This window comes from Sphaeramia orbicularis, chromosome 1 (assembly GCF_902148855.1).
Source record: "Sphaeramia orbicularis chromosome 1, fSphaOr1.1, whole genome shotgun sequence".
In the NCBI taxonomy this organism is placed as follows: Eukaryota; Metazoa; Chordata; class Actinopteri; order Kurtiformes; family Apogonidae; genus Sphaeramia; species Sphaeramia orbicularis.
Window position 1 is genome coordinate 29,077,610 of NC_043957.1, and position 19,672 is coordinate 29,097,281.

At 40.8% G+C, this 19,672-nt stretch overlaps 1 protein-coding gene across 3 annotated transcripts; it reads left to right on the forward strand.

Annotated features, from left to right (window-relative positions):
- Positions 1-476: 476 nt before the first annotated feature.
- On the forward strand, positions 477-19,026 carry cep170ab (centrosomal protein 170Ab). 3 transcript variants are annotated; one of them, XM_030144958.1, is made up of 20 exons: positions 477-582; positions 1,839-1,915; positions 2,529-2,671; positions 2,786-2,875; positions 3,442-3,520; positions 3,710-3,768; positions 4,197-4,359; positions 5,597-5,734; positions 5,819-6,262; positions 6,810-7,180; positions 7,282-7,410; positions 7,546-7,678; positions 9,820-11,292; positions 13,267-13,510; positions 13,616-13,724; positions 14,365-14,520; positions 15,455-15,543; positions 15,916-16,009; positions 17,041-17,092; positions 17,202-19,026. In XM_030144958.1, the coding sequence occupies exons 3-20, from the start codon at positions 2,567-2,569 to the stop codon at positions 17,414-17,416; spliced, it is 4,143 nt and encodes a 1,380-aa protein (XP_030000818.1). In that variant the 5' UTR covers positions 477-582; positions 1,839-1,915; positions 2,529-2,566; the 3' UTR covers positions 17,417-19,026. The 3 variants fall into 3 exon arrangements, with proteins under 3 accessions (XP_030000818.1, XP_030000833.1, XP_030000826.1); XM_030144973.1 differs by having other exon boundaries at positions 6,810-7,159; XM_030144966.1 differs by having other exon boundaries at positions 2,532-2,671.
- Positions 19,027-19,672: the final 646 nt, after the last annotated feature.

The window sequence follows — 19,672 nt, forward strand, 5'->3', positions numbered from 1 at the left end:
CTAAAGGATAGACTGTTGTGTGGAGAAGGGGCGGGATTAAGTAAGTTCTACTTCCTCCAACTCCTTTTTGAAAGTGCAAATGAAGTCATGTATAGTATAAGTTTTGTTTTTTGTTTTCTTCCATGACTTCTTACTACCTGTTTTATTTCTAAGGACTAAGTAAGATACTTCATCTTGTTGCATATTCAAAATAAACTAAACTAAAAAAAAGAAAGAAAGAAAGAAAACTTGGACTTATCATTATTTAAAGATTATTATGCTGTTATTTTACTGGTTTGAGATGGAGAGGCTAACCTGCTTTGTCACTGCTTGTGTATTTATCATCATTTTCCACAAATCCACAGCTCGCCCTTTTTAAGATGCTGTTCCAGGCCGCTCACAGTTTGCTGTCTTCAGGCCTCTACTATTACATAACCTTCCGTTCTGTTCCTTCTTGAGGACATAGCGCCACCGTGAGGCCCAGACAGGCCAGTGTTGGAGGAGCAGGGCTGGGCAGCGGGTATGCAGGAGCAGCAGCAGGACCACCGCTTCTCCCAAACCCTCCACATATCGGATGCTGATTGTTTGCACACGGATCAGCTGGTGAGTGACATTTGTGCTCCTCCGTTTGTTTGGCTTTACCGATGCTTCCTCCGGTCCTCGACGGTGAGGATGGACGCGCTAAAATGAACATCGCTGTGTTTGTGCGACAAAACCTATAGGCTATGTCGCCCGGAACCAGAAAAGAGAGCCTGATCTGCACATCACTATCCTAAACCTTAACCCGATTCAGTCTGCGTTCAAACACGTGATTATTGGTATTATGTGTTTGTAAATTAGCCTGCGTTTGGTGGAGAAGCGTGCGTAAATCCACGGGGATATCCTAGTCGTGGATAAATAGGCTGCTTCCATATGACAAGTCGGTAATTAACACACTGGGACAGGCCTACGTGGATTTCCACCATAAAACGCGTGATATTTACTAAAAATCATCTTATTTTAAGTGAATCGTCCACCCTGGAGTGATGTTAAACCGCTCCGTGGTAAACGCTGGACTGAGACATGGCCTAACCGGGCTAATTTTCTGCCTGTCATTGACCGACTATGAGCCGTGGGTTGCCTTTGCTTCCACGCAGGGTTGATGTATGATAATTTGCAGAGTGGATTTATATCCGCCAGTGGATGGGGACCCGTGTGCGGCCAGGCGTAAACACCGAAATGTGGGCCACTGAAGCCAGTCTGATAGAAGGGTTAACCCGTCCATCCATAGAGAGGAAGAGAGAGAGAGAGTGAAGGAGGAGATGTCACGGCCCATTCGGATGGAGTTAATGCACACACACCATGTATAGGCCTACACACACACACACACACACCTACACAGAACACACACACATACATACACAGGAAGCGCAAATTTGACCTAGTGTGCGTAATTGAAGCCCGTTCATTCACCTATGGGTCCCACAGAGCGTGAGTCAGCAAGGCCTGCCTGCTGATGATGGTGAGGATGATGATGATGATGATGATGCTCCCACAGCAGAACCGGCCGCTTGTTTCTGTGAACAGAGCTGTTGTGTTTGTTGTTGTGCTGTTTTATGTGCATGGAAATCATATGAGAGCATCATGGGGACAAGGGATGGATTTTCACAGGAGATGATGATTGCTCTCTTTCTTATCTCTGCTGGGTACTTTTTCTGGGTTTTGTTGGAAATATGTGATGTTGTCCTGTGGTTGATCGATTAAATTAGCTGTTGTGTTCTGCTTTTTTTTTTTTTTTTTTTTTTAAATAATTTCCCCAAAGATATCCATCCTCACTTGTTTCCTCAGTATCTGCTTCCTCTCCCCCCCCCCCCCTGCAGTGACATGGATCTGGATTTTTATGGGTGATTCTGCTGAGTAATTCAATTTGGGAGTTTTGCAAGATGCCTGCACCTCTGTAAGTATACAGCAGCAATTTTTCCCCCCATGTTGTCAGTTGCTCTACAGCAGAGCTAAGTATGTTACTGTCTTCGGGTGATACCTGAAATAGCAACTGTACATCTAACACCCTCTCACCCACATGCTCGTCATTTGCTTGTAATTGCATAAAACAGGATGCCTCTTTGACTCCTGTGAAGCCCTGGAAGAAGTTTTTATCCATCAAAGCATGACTCACAAGATGAATTTAGAAAGATTCAGACACAGAGAGATAGGTAGATACACAGTGGATATTGATGTTTGCTTGTTTGTTTACTTCGAATATAACATTAAAATCAAACAACAAAAAAGATTTGTATTAGAAAAGAAAACATTCAAAACGGAGCGGGATGATTTTTAACTTATATACTATATACACTCCCTTATCCCATCCTTCTACCTACCCTAAATTCCCATGTCAGATCCCATAAATAACTTAAAAATCCTACACATCAGATTAAATTCTGACTAAGCACAAAACACAAAATGCTAAATATATTACAGATGTACTTTGTCCATTTCACAACAGCATTTCACATCAAAATAACTTCTAACAGTAATATACATATCAAAAACAATGTTTGTGTTCTCAGCAGGATGCTTTAAGGGTGAAAGGTGAACCAAGGCAGAGATGAGTCTGACTTCCTGGTTCCTGGTGAGTGGCGGCGGGACACGTCACCGTCTCCCCAGAGAGATGATCTTCGTGGGGAGGGACGACTGTGAGCTCATGCTGCAGGTAAAGCAACTCCAGTGGATACAATCTCTGAGCTGTCATTTCTTCAGACTGCTGTGTCTGATGCATTGAGATTAGCACAGATTACACTGATGGAGTGGATTTTGTGTGATTCAGTCCCGCAGTGTGGACAAACAGCACGCCGTCATCAACTACGAGCCAAATACAGATGAACATAAAGTTAAAGACTTGGGCAGCTTAAATGGGGTGAGTGTGTTATTTATTTGCTGTCAAAACCTCTCCATTTGATGCTTTAAAGAGTTTTATATCATACATCATAGTTTTACAACATATGCTAAAGCTTCAACATTAATTCTAGTGCAATTATCCATATGTAAATCATGATTAATTCTAACACTGAATGGTTTTATCTTTAAATCGCTGCTGAAGTTCAAGAAATCGGTTTGATTTAAAGAATTTACTCCTGTGTATTATTATTATTTTCACTACTACATTCTTTAAAATACATTCAAAGTGTCAGATATGGTATTTTAGTTTAATATCAGTCATAAAATCACATTTGAAGGGGTATAAACTTTTTTTTATTCTATAAAATTCACTTCTATTTTACAAAATTAGCTCCTTTTTTGTTATTTACTGCAGCTACAAACCTTTGGCTAAATGCAGTGTAAATATTTAGACCAATCACAAAATTTGATTGTTTGCATTCAAATACCAGAGACACACATCAGTTTTTACTCTTAACTACACTCACATTCGATGGTCTCATCCCTATAATATTATCATTAAACACAATTTCTTTCTGTTTGTAGACATTCGTCAATGACGTCAGAATACAGGAGCAGATCTATGTCACGCTGAAAATTGATGACAAATTGAGGTTTGGATATGATATCCTTTAAATATGGTCTTGTTTTATGTTTCCGGTGGCAGTGACACACAGCCTTCGGACATGGACTGCTCTGTAACTTTATCTGTTGTTGAATAGCTTTGAATGCTCATTGTACTCTGCCTTGTGCATAATAGATAAGGCGATCAGTGCATGGTTGTCGTTGTTGTTTTTACCTTAACCTGCCTCACATACCAACCTGTTCACTGTGGTTCGAGGAGAGCTACATATTCCCGAGGAGGCCCTGAAGGTTAGCCAGCACACTGTGCATGTAATGAGAAACTGATTGCTGTTATTGAAAGCTCATGTGTTCACGTCAGCATACGGAGTAAATATGCTTGCTCAAAAACATGGCAGCCAGCTTGTGTTTTTTCATCAGTTTATAGAAAGTACCTGAGATGTAGATTTCAGTCAGGGACAGCAAAGAATTCTGCTGAATGTGGGGAAAACAGTACTTTGTCAGAGTGATGAATCTGCTTTTTCATCACAGTAAACTGCACTGGTAGAAATAAAAAGGCAAGGTAGATGCATAATCGAATTCAGAAGTAGAAGGAATATATCTTCGTGACATAGAGTGTTTCATAAAGTTTAGTTTCTTTATAGTTACTAGTTTTACAGTCCTGTTTAATCTTTATCACTCTAAATTCTTTCTGTTGTCATCCCATCTTTCATGAGAAGCATGAGAAGCTCAGCAGCCAGCTGCAACTCAATCAGAAAAAGCCTATGGAGGCGGAGACTGCAAAGTCAGAGGTGAAACCATCAGAGGCAGCAGCAGCTCCAGTGTGTGAGGGGGCTGCCGCTAAGCCCCCCGAGGCCAGCAGAGTGGAGGACAAGACAACAGGTGGGAGTATCAGGGAAAACAGGTCTATTACTCTATCAGCATGGCAAATTTAGGCCTTTAACACAGGTTTACTGAAGATGTAGGTTAGCATATCAGTGGTTGAAAGTTTGAAAAGGAGCTAAATGTACTTACAGATAAACAGTAGTAAATAAACATAGATCCTAGCTGCTTAAATGTGAAGATTAGTGGCTTTTGTCCGTTTTATACCTGTGTAAACAACATACACAAGTATGTATCTTAGAATGACCAGGTGACTGTGCAGTATTTTTGTCCCATGTCCTCACATCCCACACAGTGTCCTATTTAGATTAAAACGGTTAAAGACAATACATAAATTCAAGCGGAGTAAGGTTCACTCATATTACACATTTTCAGCAGATGTTTAGGAAATGTGCAAAAACAGCGGAAAAAGTAAATATCCGCCTCCAAGTTATTTCCTAGACAGAGGGGTCATTGCTCTACCAAAATATTCACTTTGTTGCTTTTTGTTCATTTTATTCATTACTCACTCATAATGGGGTGGCTGTGGCTCTGGAGGTACAGCAGATCATCCAATAACAACAGTGTTGGTGGTTCAAATCCCATTTTATCCCAGTCATGTGCTGCTGTGTCCTTGGGCAAGATACTTCATCCACCTTCCCTCCGGTGTTACTCATCCTGGTGGATGAATCCAAATGACTGTGTGGTGGTGGTGGTGGTGGTCAGTCTGCCCCGGGGCACCTATGGCTCCAGATGTAGTTTACCCCCACCACTGTGACTGTGGAGTCAGTGAATAATGGATTCAGTGTAAAGCACCACATAAACTCACTGCATTATTATTCATTTTGTGCTTTGTTTGTTCATTTGCTATCCTTATCTGCCTTATTTCATTTACTTTTGTACATTTTGTTGTTCATTTACTTGATTTTAGTGTTTTTTTTATGTTCATTATTGTTTGACTAAATCAGAATGAACTCTTTGAACTTTAAACATTCTTTTTACTTTCAGCAGCAGTAGGAGATAATATCAAGTAGTATAAAGTAGAGAGTCAGAATCAGACTGTACTAATGTTTGTGATCAAATACCCCTTAAACTAGATAATACGGCCAATAACCATGTCAGCTATAGACAGAGTGATCCACTATTTTGCTTCACTGTAGTGTTTTCCTCTAGAGTTTTTTCAGAAGTTTTTATTTGTAGCTAATGTAGACATGTCATTTCCATTAAAGACTTAAAAACTAATGCATTGTTTTTCCAGTGGATGTAGCAGTGTTGCACAGGGGCACACCGCTCTATGGTCAGCCTGCCTGGTGGGGAGACGGAGACACTGATGAGCAACAGTCAGGGAGGCCAGAGGAAAAGAGTTCAGATAGGAAGCGAGAAAAAGCTGAAACAGGTATTTAAATATGAAATCATTTTTAAGTTGATAGCAAATTAGCTTTCAGTCAATAAATATATTACATGGTCTTTATACTTTCAGACACCAGGAAAAATGAGACCCCAAAATCTGCCCTGCAAACAATGTCCAATCAGGAGCCGAGCTACTTTGAGATTCCGACCAAGGACACGCCTTCGGGAGGTAAAGCGGATAGCGAGGCCCCCTCTCGAGAGCCAGATGCTTCCTCTGCTGCGGAGCCTGTTCATGGCCACGCTTCCTTCACCATTGAGTTTGACCCCGGGGCATCAGGTAAAGTAACTGTAAAGGATCGAGTGGCCAAGGTGGGACCAGAGACCAGGCCCCGTCCTAAAAGAGCCGTGGGGGAGGAACTTAGCCCACTTCAGACGGCAATGGTGGCAGCAGAGGTTAAAGTTGCAGACTGGCTGGCCCAGAATGAGCTGCCATTGGCTCTCAAAGAGACGGCTGCAGAGGAGGATGGGGAAAGCGTGAAGAGTGATGTCCCAGTGCACCTGAGGAGTCTTAAAGGTGTGCGTGTGTGTGTGTGTGTGTGTGTGTGCATGCAGCCATTTATACAACATGCATGAGTGCATAATTGTACTGTATTGAAAGACAACAGGCAGAGCAGGTGATTACAAAGCTGAAGATGTTGAGATTTTCTTTGGGAGTGACAAGGACTGACAGGATTAGGAAGGAGCGCATCAGAGGGACAGCTCAGGTTGGTTTTGGGGGACAAGACCAGATTGAGATTGTCTGGACATGTGCAGAGGAGGGAAAATGAATATACTGGTAGGAGGATGAGGAAGATGGAGCAATCAGGCAGGAGGCAAAGAGGAAGACCAAAGAGGAGATTTATGGATGTGGTGAAGGAGGACGTGCAGGTCAATGGTGTGAAAGGAGGGGGGGGGTAGTGGCAGCAGGGGACAGGGTCAGACAAAAGCATGTGATTTGCTTCAACCCCTAAAGAGAATAACCTAAAGTAGTAGTAAGATGAGTGGACTGAATTTATCCTGAAATGTGTGAACTCCATTAGGTTCGGTTTCATTCATGCTTCTCTCTTTACATTCTGACCCAGGAAGTAAACACGAGGATGGCACTCAGAGTGACTCGGAGAACGCACTCGGAGACCAGCGTAGGGCTGCGGTTCTGGAGGAGCGTTCATGGGGGCTATGGGGCGGACCAGGGATGAAGATCCGAGAGGGCCGTGCTAATGTACCAGAGGGTCTCTTTGCAGAGGAGGACAGTCCTGCACGACGTCGCAAGACTTCAAATTCTAAAGCTGCAAGTGGGTTAGTGGAGAGGCGGCGGGGTTCGGCACCTCATCAGCAAAGTGGACGTGACGAGTGCTGTCATCACGGGGATGACTTTAGTGACAGAGGGACCTATACCATTGAGCTGGAGAATGGAGACCATGAAGAGGAAGAGGCGAGAAAAATGATTGATAAAGTGCGGAAATAGAAAGTTGTGAAAGTTATAAATGTTTTCCATGTCAGTCAGTATTTCAGTATAAGAGTACCTGTTTGCATGTGTGTCTTTGTGTGGTTCAGGTGTTTGGTGTGGATGAGCAGGAGCCAGTCTGTGTGTCCAGGTTGGGTGTTGGTGAACAAAGAGAGAGGATCACATCCCAGAGGTCTGGAGCAGGAGAAAGAGGAAAGCCCGGGCGCATGGAGACAGAGGTGCAAAAAGAAAAGCATTCTGCTCAAACACTTACAATCTGATCCCAGCTCTAGTCCTGTGCTTCTTTTATGTTGGTGATTTTTAGGCTTCTTTAGACTAAGGTTTTACTTATTTGTCATACTGTCCTCATCCAGGTCCTGCCTGAGGAACTAATGGTTGGCGGTCCTCGCTGGGTCTCACAGTGGGCAACACTAGCTGCCAGTCACATTCGGACGGACCCAGAGGGATCAGGAGGCGAGACTCACATCATGGTCACAGAGGACAGAGGTAGCTATGAATTCCTGTCTGAACCAAGTTGTATATGCTTTGGTTGATCAGTTTAAGTGATTTGCAGAGATATATATAGTGTAAGATTTGGTATTTTATTAGAATTCTCATTACTGCCAAAAAAAAAAGGCCAAAAAAAGTTCCCAAAATTCCAAAAGTTTCTATTTCTTAACATAGGGCAAGTTTTTAAATTAATAGCTTCAGTAAAAACTCATCTGATTTCATTGTGTTTTACTCTATAAATGTATAGTGTCACAATCTAGTGGAGAACTTTGCCCCCTCTGAATGCTTTCTATTTGAGACTGGACAGACCTGCAAAAGAGTCACCAGTCAGAAACAGTGGATGTCTTTGGACGGGGGGGAGGAAGCTGGAGTACCTGAAGAGCACCCACACAGATATTGGGACAACATGCAAACACCACTCACAAAGGCCCACAATAACAGTCAATAATAAAGCTTTAACATTTTAAAATTCACTCTCCTCATGGAGTGGATGTTTTAATGGATGTGAATATAATGCATGTATTAGATGTAATCTGAAAGGGAACGTCTAGTGTCTGTGTTTCGTTTTGTGGCTGAAACACAACCTAGACTACATTGGTCTGAACATGGCTCAGATGTCACCCTTAAGTGGTTAGAGTTGGATCACTCACTTGAGGACAATTTATAGGTAATTCCATTAAAAGGTTGATAGTACCTGAAATCACTTTTTCCAACATCAATGCACACATGAATGATATCTAAGGTTAAGTCTACTTTTATTACCCCGCCCCATGAAGGGGAGGCAAGGGTTATTGTTTTTGGTTTGGTTTGTTTGTTTGTTACCACTCTAGCAGAAAAACTATTGGTTGAATTCATACCAAACTGGGTTTATAGACTGCCAGTGACCCAAAATAGATCTGATTACATTTTGGAACAGTAGGTCAAAGTTCAAATTTTTTATGAATTTTAAAAAACTTTTTTTCACCCATTTACTTAAAATGGGAGAAATTTCAAATGTCTGTAGCAGCAAAACTATCGGTTGAATTCATACCAAATTGACCATCAATTTCATTTCTATTTACTTCAAACATGGCACATATATAGAGGGAATTGATATGCTGACATCAACACACGTATAGACATGATGTCATCAGCTGGATCGATGCCAAAATAAGCTACGATATGTGCGAGGGGCGGGGTTTGTTGTGCCTGGCACCACTTGTTTACTTTTACATAGTTTATGCTTCCCCTTTCCAAGTTGTGCCAAGGTGCATCCAGTGGCATGTCCATAAATGCACTCATACGCATGTAGTGTTGACGGGCATACACATTCACACAGCATTTAACAGTCACTTATTACATTTTTGTCTCACATGCCTGTTATGAATTTTTCAGTTTGTATTTTCTTACATTTTTTTGTCCTTTTGTTTGTACTTGTTTGAGTGAGATCATTTAATTGGTTTTGTTCTCACCAGTATTCTTTGTGTTTGACTTTTTTTTATTGCATTTTTGTACTGAGTAAAAAAAAAAAGGAAATAATTATTGTTTTTGTGCTGTAGTTTGTAGATGTGAGTAGAGCAGTAGAGCTTCATAAATGAGTAACATGAAAGGGCTATTTCTTCTTTGACTGTCAGGAAATCCATCCAATCGTGTGATACAGAGAGCACTGATGAGTCTACGGTTGTCTTTTGCAATAAAGCATAATGCACATCATCATATAATGGATTTACTGGAGTGTTGATTGAATATGAGACTTGAATAAATGTCTACTGTCAAGCACAGTTTGCGAGGACTGATATGACTCAGCAAGAGTGATGTAGGTGCCATTTTAAGTTTTAACGGCAGGGTAGTCTGAATCACTGGTGGAGGTGGCAAATACCTCATAGTTACATAGAAGTACATAGTTACACGATTGAGGACTATTATTAGATATTATTGACTGTCAAAAATTATTTATGTGTAATGAAAATGTGGTGTTATATCATACAGAGAAAAAACCTTTTACTTTAAGATGAAAAGTGAAGTTAACTGAACATGACTTAAATTTTTATTTCACAAACTTGTTAAAACATTGCTTTTTAGGTTCATTTTCCAGTTACTGCACCACATTATCTACTACTATCTACTTCACTAAGAGCAATTGTTTTCTGTATTTGCAGCTGAAATTAGTGAGTCCAGAGATTCAACCTCTTTTGCATCATCTGGATACACAGAGCGTAAGAGGAGAACTCTACCACAGCTGCCTGGTGAGGAGGTTGGTCTGGGAAGGAGGACGCCAGGGTCTGGCCTGCGCATGGATATGGGTGAAAAACAGGACACAGAGCTGCAGGAAAAAGAGAGCCAAGAGGAGAAATTGACCAGGGGTAAGAATCGACCTGGTTACAGCAGTGGAGGTGTAGGCAGTCACAGCGGCAGCCCCAGTCGATCCTCACCAGCAAAGTCACAGGACAGCGGTGGTGGCAGATCGAGTCAGTCAGGTGTTCTGGCCAAGCTGCCCCCTCGTCCGCTGACTAGTGGGGAGAAGAGAATGGAAGAAGCACGCAGGAGGAAAAAAGAAGATGAGAAGGCAAAGGAGAGTGGTGGGAAACCATTGCTGAGGCAGGAGAGTTTTACTGTGGAGAAACCCAGCGCAAATGTGCCCATTGAGCTCATCCCACGCATAGATGGGTACACAGGTAGCAGAACTCAGAGTAAGGAGACTGGTATTGACAGCTCTACACTGCAGAAAGACTCTGAAGCTGTGGCAGCCTTTTTAGAGACCACTGTATCAGACCAAGGAGACCCACCAAGTCAGTCCATCGAAGGCTCCATGTCTCCAGAGTCAGACGTGGACACAACCAGCACAGTAAGTCAAGCTGATGGAGCGAGGAGAGTTGTCCAGAAGCGGCGTACACTTACAGGACAACAGAAGGAGAAAACAATTGTGTGTTCTTCCAGCAAAGGCCCTGCAGGCAGCCAAGAGTCCCAGGAGAGGAGGGTCAAGACCAGAGCAGCTGGTCCTCAACAACCCAACCGCCCCTGGACTTCCTTAGACCTCACAGACGATGATGTCAATTCCAACTCCCTTCTGTCCGACTCCCAGCCCGCCTCCACACAGGGGTCCAGAGGTTCACATGCCAGAGCTCAGACAGGAAGCACCACAGTAGGAGCCAGCACCAGGTCCAGTCGAGCAAAGAGCGTCCAGGCCCCCACCTCTGCTGCCACAAAAAGCAGCAGTGTCCCCAAGCCCAGGCCCACCAGAGCATCTCTGCTGAGACGAGCCAGACTAGGGGACTCATCTGACACTGAAGCAGCTGATATGGACCGGATGTCCGTTGCCTCTGAGGCATCCACCGCCAGTTCCACATCTCGAACAGGGATGGCCAGAAGGGGAATGTCGAGAATAGAAGCTTTGGCTCAACCCAGGAGGCCACGGGTGGGATCACCATCTGCTCAGAGTGACTCAGAGGCTACTGTAACCAGGAGTCGGGGTGTTGGGGCCCGCAGTGCAGCAGGTGATTATGCTCTCAGACAAGGACTAAGGGCATCCAATGTGACACAAGTGTCTGGACCCAGAGCAAGGGCTAACAGCGCCTCCAAGCTTCCTGACAAGAGTAAAGGCAGTTCTTCATACGGACATGCCACACCTGCATGTGAGTGTTCTTTTTTTTTTAGAAAACAATTCACTCTAAACCGTATGAATTCTGTTCCTATCCTGCTGTTTAATGGTTTTTATGCAAGGGATGATGTAGGTCAAGCTTTTGGGGTGATAAAGAAGTCCTGTATCATCCTGTCAGGGTTTATTTCACAATAATGACCACTTGCTGTGCAATATCCAACTCATTACACAAAATCAATAATTTGAGCAAAGTCAATTAAAAACAAGAGGCAAAGCCCTCAGCTTCAAAATGAAGCTAATGTGGAAGTATCTATAAGTTGTAATACCACTGACAGCTACTCGGGTTGACTCCAAAAAGCCCTGGCTCCCTTAGATACATATACTTAGATTTTTATCAGGATTCTGGTCTCATCTGTTTTATTTGGCTCCTTTTTTTAATAAGTGATCTGTTGGCCCATCTTTAATCAGATCTCAGCCAATCAGAAGGCTGAAGGCTGTCTGTCTTGTCAGGCTTTGATACACAGGTCTGTATGGTAGCTCACTCGTCTGCAGGGTCAGATGTTTTGGTTTATTCATTAAAAAACTTTTTTTCTGGATGGACAGCTTCATTATAGTTCAGTCATGACCACTTTCATCAAAATAAAGAACACATTATATTTGGCGGTATGGCTTTGTTCTGGGAGCTCTCTGCCCCTCCATGTGCAGACATCAAAAACCGAAGCAGGAAGTGCACATGTTCAAGAGCAGAGCAGGTATCAGTAGTCGCTTTTCCATTGACCCTCAAATTGTGCGAATGTGACTTGCACATAAAAATTTGCCTAATGGAAAAACGACAATTTCACCAAACTCTTGTTTTATTTGAAAAGTTTTTTCAGTGACAAGAGGTGGTTTTTATATGTTTGGATAGTGAAATTGGTATATCATGCAAAACTGCAATGGAAAGACCTTTTTCCACAACTAGTCACGTGAAAAAAAAAAAAAAAAATGGACATTGATGGATGTTACAACAAGTGAAGAAGAAGAGTTTTAAAACAAACATGGTATGGTATGTGTGAACACAAGAGGAAACTGAATTTTGAATTTAGTACAGGGTAGAGGGGTAACAAGCATTCTGGATTCAAAACAACAGATATTTATGTTTGCCACCATGTTTATGGAATGACTTCTCATGACATCTTGCGGTAATACATAAACAAATCATTCCATTTGTGATTTAATGAAAAAAATGACATTATGCACTTCTGTTTTTTCGACATTTAGTAAATATTGGTGAAGTTGTATGCTTATGTCCAGTGGAAAAGTGATTAGTGACAGCAAATGAGATTCAGTAAGTCAGAAACACAATGAAAAAGTGGAGCATGGGTGGAGGTGGGTTGTGAAAAAGAGCAACAAAGACAACAGGTTGTAGCAGAAGTGATAGCGTAGCATCTACATGAGATTAGCCAATAGGATGTGCACAATAGAATCCGCTGATGTGGGCTGGTATTGAGATCAGCTGCTGTCAATCATCCACCAATATGTGGGCTGAACTTGGTTTGACTGAACTAATGTTAATGTTTCATTTATGGTTAATAGTTCCCTCTAAAAACATTGTAAAATGACTTTGTCACATAATGCTTAATGAAGTTTACTGTTTGAGTTTGAGTCAGTAAGCTAAACTAGCACTTCTAACATATCAAAACTGAACACTACTGGCCTCAAAACAGCACTTCAGAAACCAGTGGATGACATGATGGTTCCTCTTTCCATTTATTTTATAGAGTCTCTGGTTAAAAGGCTGTTCTTCTAAGTGTGTATAGTGGTCTGTTATTCATAGCTGCTTCAATCTGCTACACAGAAATAAAAGAAAAAAAGTAATAAAAAAAAAAAAAAAAAAGACTGTAGAATGCCATTACAGAACATTCTTAATCAAATCTTCAACAAAGACATATCATAAATTGTTACTGTTGATATAGTTATTGTGATAGCTTCTAATTTGTTTTCATTACATATGTTTTTTTAATATTAGCTGGGACAAGATGGCGCCGCATACCTGTGGAGTACGCCTCGACCTCAGAGGATGAGTACGGCTCAAATCGCCACATATCCAAACAGAGCCATACTCAGCCGTTTGCCTCCACACGGGTAGCCCAGCTGGGAGGTTCAGCACCACCCACTCCGAATCCTACCGGCCTGTCTGCCCTGAAGCAGCACTCCAGGGAACAGGATGAGTACATGAGAGACTGGACGGCCCACAGTGAGGAGATAGCCAGGTAGGTGGTAGATGTCACATGAATAAAACATGTTTCTCCTGCCGTTGTAGCATATTGAGAACTTATTTACTGATGTTTTGTTTTCATTTCATATTTGTTCAAAAGGATTAGCCAAGACCTAGCCAAAGATCTAGCCATGCTTGCCAGAGAGATCCATGATGTGGCAGGAGAGATTGACTCAGTCAGTCCTGCAGCCAATGACCCTGGAGCTCTGGTATAATCACTATAAAATTTTACCCCATAAAGACCCAGGCATCCACCAACGACCAAAATCATCTACTGATAGAAACTGTATAATCCCGTTGATTCACTTATCCTATCAGTCCATGTAAATAATTGGTGTAAAATGCAGTTTGTCGTCTTTTCATGGTCATCAGATATGACCCATTTGGACATTCAGAGGTTCTGTAGTGAATGTGGAAACACCGTCATCTTCTACAACATTGATCACCAGTAAAACCCATGGAGTTGGATCAATGACAGTGGATGGACACACTTGGTTTATGTTCAGTTAATGATATATTTTACTGCAAATGTCAATTTTCTTAAATTTTCTCTGTTTTTGATAATGATAGCCCTCAACTTTAATCCAAGCTTTTATGGACATCTACGTGATTAGTAAATTAAATGTTGGAGAATACCTGATTATCCCTGAAAAAAACACAAAATACAGAAGATAATATTGCAATAAATGGTGATAAACCACTTAAGGACGGTTAAATATAGGGAAAAATTCATTTGGGAACTGACACACTGGGTCCTTATGGGTTAGTGATAAAGCAGCTGCTAATAGAGTCATGTGATCAAACAGGACACATGTAAGTCTCATATATGTCTCATATATTTTTTTGAAGTTGGAGGAGCGTGTATTTGATGACAGCTTGGAGCTGGGTGGTCCCTCTGCAGAGCACAGTGGCACTGGGGGAACCAACGGTCGTTCTGTAGAGCTCCGCCCCAGAGGCACTAGTGGGTCCCGTTCTATCCGTCGTCAGACATGGAACAGAGATGATGTGAGTTGCGGCTTTACCAGCTTGGATTAGTATAGGTTGTATAGCTCATTGGTTTACACAACAGGCATCAATGCAAGATGCCAGTGGCTCAATTCCCGCCATGAGTAGAATTTCCCTTACATTGATTTTCTATTTTTTTTAATGCCTTGCATGCGATCTACCTGCACTACCATCACTCCTGGTCTAAATGCACTGTCCATACTATCAGTGGAAAATACATTTGTCAGGGACATGCCTGACTTTAACAATTTGGTTATGGTGCAGCTGAAAACTGACTTGGATACTGTGCCCCTCAAAAAAATAATTTCACCAGCCTCCACTGACAGGCACTAATAAGGTAAAAGCTCTGTTGCACATTGCATCACGTTATTAATAAAACAGAAATCCCGGTTCACAATTCCCCCTCAGTCATACAATGTTAGCCTGGATTCTTACAAATTAATATAAATTAGATTAGGTAAGTGTTGCCCCCAAACACTGACTCTTAGAAAGTCACCATGGGATTGCCTGGAATGTTAATAATTATCATGTTAAACACAGATACCATTATTATTCCACTGGGCTTGTTTCATATTCCCTCTCAGTTATTTTAGATAGAGTTTTTAGATAATATAAAAAGTCTGTCGCTGGAGTTTGACATACCAGACTTTTCCATCTTGTGTCACAAGAGGGAGCCAAAGACATGCTGAATAATTAAACTGTGCTTATTGAGGGGAAACAGAGCTCCTGGTTACTCTGATATTAATGAAAATATTTGTAAATACTAAATTACTTGGTTTGCATCTTTAATTTTCACTCCCCGTTTCCACTTCTGTTCCTCAGATTTACAGTTTATCACTGTTGAATATATGATGAGATATTATTAATTTTATTTATCCCTTAGGGAAACTTTATTTAGGTTGACATTGATGCACTTCTGTTTATTATCCTTCAGGCTGCGCTGGACAGTTTACTACTCGCATCTGTGACTCAACTCTCGACTAGAATACGTCAGTCTGTGGATAAGACAACCTGCAAAATCAGGTACCATCACATTTAATTAAGTCTTATATTATAATTTGGTGCAACTATAATACATAACATGGTTAGAAATGATAACACTGAGTAGAACTGCCACAACAGGAACATATTTAATACTCTGTTGAGATTCCTGTCAATGTTTTACGCTTAAAATGAGGCCAACCTGTGCTTTTTGAGCGACACATCACAAAGATTCACTGACACCCAGTCACAAACCTTACGCATTATCACACATAGGATGGCAAGGACAGTTTTTTTTCCTTGCAATACGCTTGACACATGAATACGATCACTCTCACGCTCACTTGAATATTCTATTAAGAGCTATAATAAACATATTTTCACGTGTTGTCATTTAATCTATTTCTGTAATAGGATCCTCTTCAAAGATAAAGAGCTAAAATGGGAAGAGATCGAGAGCAAACTGCAAGCGGAGCATGACTCCTTACTCCTCAAGAGCTCCAACAAGGTGATTAACAAGTCCAATTCGCACATTTCACCTTTTTTAACTGCTCCGGGCTTCGAAAGTAGAAAAGTTAAAAATGTCTTACACAGCGCAATCGATGAACATTTTGCTAAAAGCCAAAAATGTCAAGTGTTGGAAACTACCTCTCACTCACAAGTTTTGTAAGTGTAACATTGTTTGGTTTATCGATAACAGGGAAGCATTTTAATTATAAGTGATCAGTTACAGGAATGTCAGGAAAAATTAATCATCATAATGTTTATTTTTTAGCTTTACGCTGCTATAATTTAATATAAACCCACATAAAAGTAAACTGATATGGCAACTGTAATGAATGTTGAAGAATTAATTTATGTGAGTAATCCATTAGCTGTACACAAAATAGGACTGATGCCACACAGTCTCAATTCCAATCTTTCCCCTTTTTCTGCAGATGTGCAAAACAACAAAATATCTGATCATACACTAAAGTCATTATAGTGAGTGCTGACATTATTACAGCTGTCAGAGAAACTCAAAGATACTTTAGACTTGTCATTATGAGAAATGTGCAAATTAGTATTTTACTGAGATGCTCCCTTTAGTATTAAGATACGCCCCAAATGTAGCATACACTAACCTGTTTTACAATGATTTCCACATTATCAAAAGTGTTTGTACTTTTTTCTTTTTTGTTTTTTATCTTTTACTTGGCCTCACACTCAATATAATTAAGTATAAAGACTTATGAGCTGTTGTTGCCAATGCAAAAAGTTCCATAAAGCTTTGATCAAACTGTGGCCTCTGCCAGGGGCAGAGTTATAAATGTTGCTTTTAACCCAGCGTGGCCTCAAGTAACCCTTGAAGAGATTTGTCAATCCACCATGCAGTCACAGGGCTCATAAAATATTACTACGTGTACACGGCTCTGATCCAAACTTACTCCTGCAGCAATAGTAAGAAGAAATGAGTTGATTTATCCGGTGGTTGAACTTTCACTTACTTAATCATCATCCTCGACCGGTCTTAATGTTTTATTTATGTTCTTCTACCAGGAAATTTCAACCATCATTCAAGACCTAAGGAGAGTAGAGAGACAGCTGCTTGGTATGGATCTGATGTTTCTCTTGAGAGTTTTTGAGACTGTATGTATGAACATTTGATCTGCATTTTAAACATTTCTAACTGGAAATGTTCACTCTTCCCATTCTGGTAGTCATCGACATGATGGTGGACCCAGATGGTACCCTGGATGCCCTGACCACCCTGGGCTTGACCAGCCCTCTGTCTGACCAGAAGATCAGCCCCAGAGCTCAGCTAGGGGCATCAGGGCTGCTGCAACCTGGACCAGAAACTTCCAGTGTAGTTACTACAGCCTCAAGACCTGAAGGACCTGAACCTTGTGGACCCTCAGAGCAGGCAGAGGTTTGAGAGCAAGAACAAGGGCGCTACAGAGCTCTAGATCCTACAACTGAGGACATATTTCAGTATGCATCCTTTATGTCGGGACATATCCTGAAGCTTTTGAGAGTAGTGTTTGAAGTATTTGGACAAATATGATGCCTATTCAATGAGAAAGCCTGGCAACCCACCACTCAGACTGGAGCGGTATCCTGGAATGGTCTTTGGAAAGCCAGAAATATAAATGAAACCTTTTTTTTTTTTCTGGCTTATGAAGAAGCTATGACATAATATACAATAAGCCTTTTGTGTCTTTGTGTTGCAGCTCGTTCTTGGGATCCGTTATCCTTAAAAAGCATTCTTAAAAAGAACAAATATAAAGGATAATAGGGTATCATGTTAATGGTACATTTTCTTAACACTTTGTATTATTTTACTGTGTTTTACTATTCAATCAGACCATCTCTGACAACTGTTACAAGAAGGGGAACTCTGTCTTTTCATAATATTACAAAAACCTTTGTGTCCAAATGACAAGCCTGTCAATCAGCTGACCAGGGCCAATGCAGAAAGGAAAACCCAAAGGTGCAATGGTGTCAAAAATAATTCAGCACAGTGTGTGCGTGTGTGTGTGTGAAAAGTGTTCTTCTGTCCTGCCATAAAGTTATTTATAAAGAAAAAATAAATATAATATATTATTGCCCTATTGCATTTGCAATTCCCTGTCTCAGTAATGATTTTCCATCAGAAAAGGCTCTGTTGCTTATTTGGTGGGAAAAGAACTGGGTATGTACAGTATATATACCTGTGTAAACAGTTATTATAGTTTAAGTGACAGTTCCCATCCATGCCTTTTTTCTTGTCCCGGTGTTGTTTAAAACCAATATATCAAAGAAAGACTTGTATGTTCATATTAACTATGACTCAAATGTAGCTCCCAGAAATGAGATGTTCCTCCTCCAAATGTATTTTGTCACAAGTGCCCAGAGTCAAACAATCATCGAGATATAGGCTAGTGATGCTTCAGTATATGGGAAAAACCCAGAGGACTTAAAGTTGTTTCTTTGCACATTTCAAACCTGAACTATGTTAGTGTTCGTTCCTGAGAGACTAGGACATGACCTGCCCCATTGACTCTCCTCTGTCATGACTACTTTGATGTCCTCGACCAAAAACCAAGCAGGGTTGAAAGCCAGCTGCCTGTGGAGGAATCGTTTGTCAAAATGATATTCTGATTACAAACGGAATGCTGTGTCCGAACCAGCATCGACAGGGACTACCTCCGAGTCCTGCAGCTGCATTTTACTGTTAGTGATGCAATCGAAAGAAGAACACTGTAATGACTGTAGGTTTTCCAATGTCTTGCCTCATACCAATGTTTACACATGAATGTAACCTGATCAGAACTGTTGCAACATTTTAGCCAAAACAACTTTAATAAAGATTAATAACTGCATTTTGTGCGCAGCAGCTACTGTATTTTGTCTTTGATTATGTTCGAGCATTCAGATTTTTTGTTTGGATGTTTTGTATGAAGTTTTTTTCTTTTTTCTTTGTAATGATGTTAAGTTAGATGTTGACCTTGCAATACCTGTGTATTGTTTGTCTCATTTCCAATAAAATGCATGATATTCATGAAATTTTGTGTTGATTTTATGGATAAAATAGTGATACGAAATATATTCTTGACACTTCAGAATTTAGTATATCTTGTTGACTACTGTATTATATTTAGAGGGACTTGCATTTACATTTTTACCAATCATACTTAATATCTAACACTTTCCTACAGATAAACTGCAACAGATCACATAATAAGACAAATGAGTAAATAAATAAAACAATGATAAAAAAAAAAAAAAATCTGTTAAATGCCAAATTACAAACATGGGCCTTCAGTTTGTTTGCAGAAAATACTAGATGCTGCCCTCAGTTTGTCAGAAAGGTTGAATCATAGACAGTTTTAAGAGGATACTGACTGCACTGCACATGTTTTTGTACTGACATTATTCATAATTAAAAAGTCATTTCCAGAAGACCTGACAGTTCTGGAGAAGGTTTGTAGGCTAAAGTGTATGTGTTACCTGACCACTATGAGCCTCATAAATCAATAAAAGAACCAATTCTGGGGCAGAGTGGCAGTCAGTGAAGAGATCTAAAAAAAAAAAAAAAACTTATTTGATGTGTAGCAACACACATAGAATGAACTATAGTTGATTTATAGTTTTTTTTAGCAAGACATGACAGCAGAGTATTGAAATGGTCAATTATACTGGTAATAAAAGG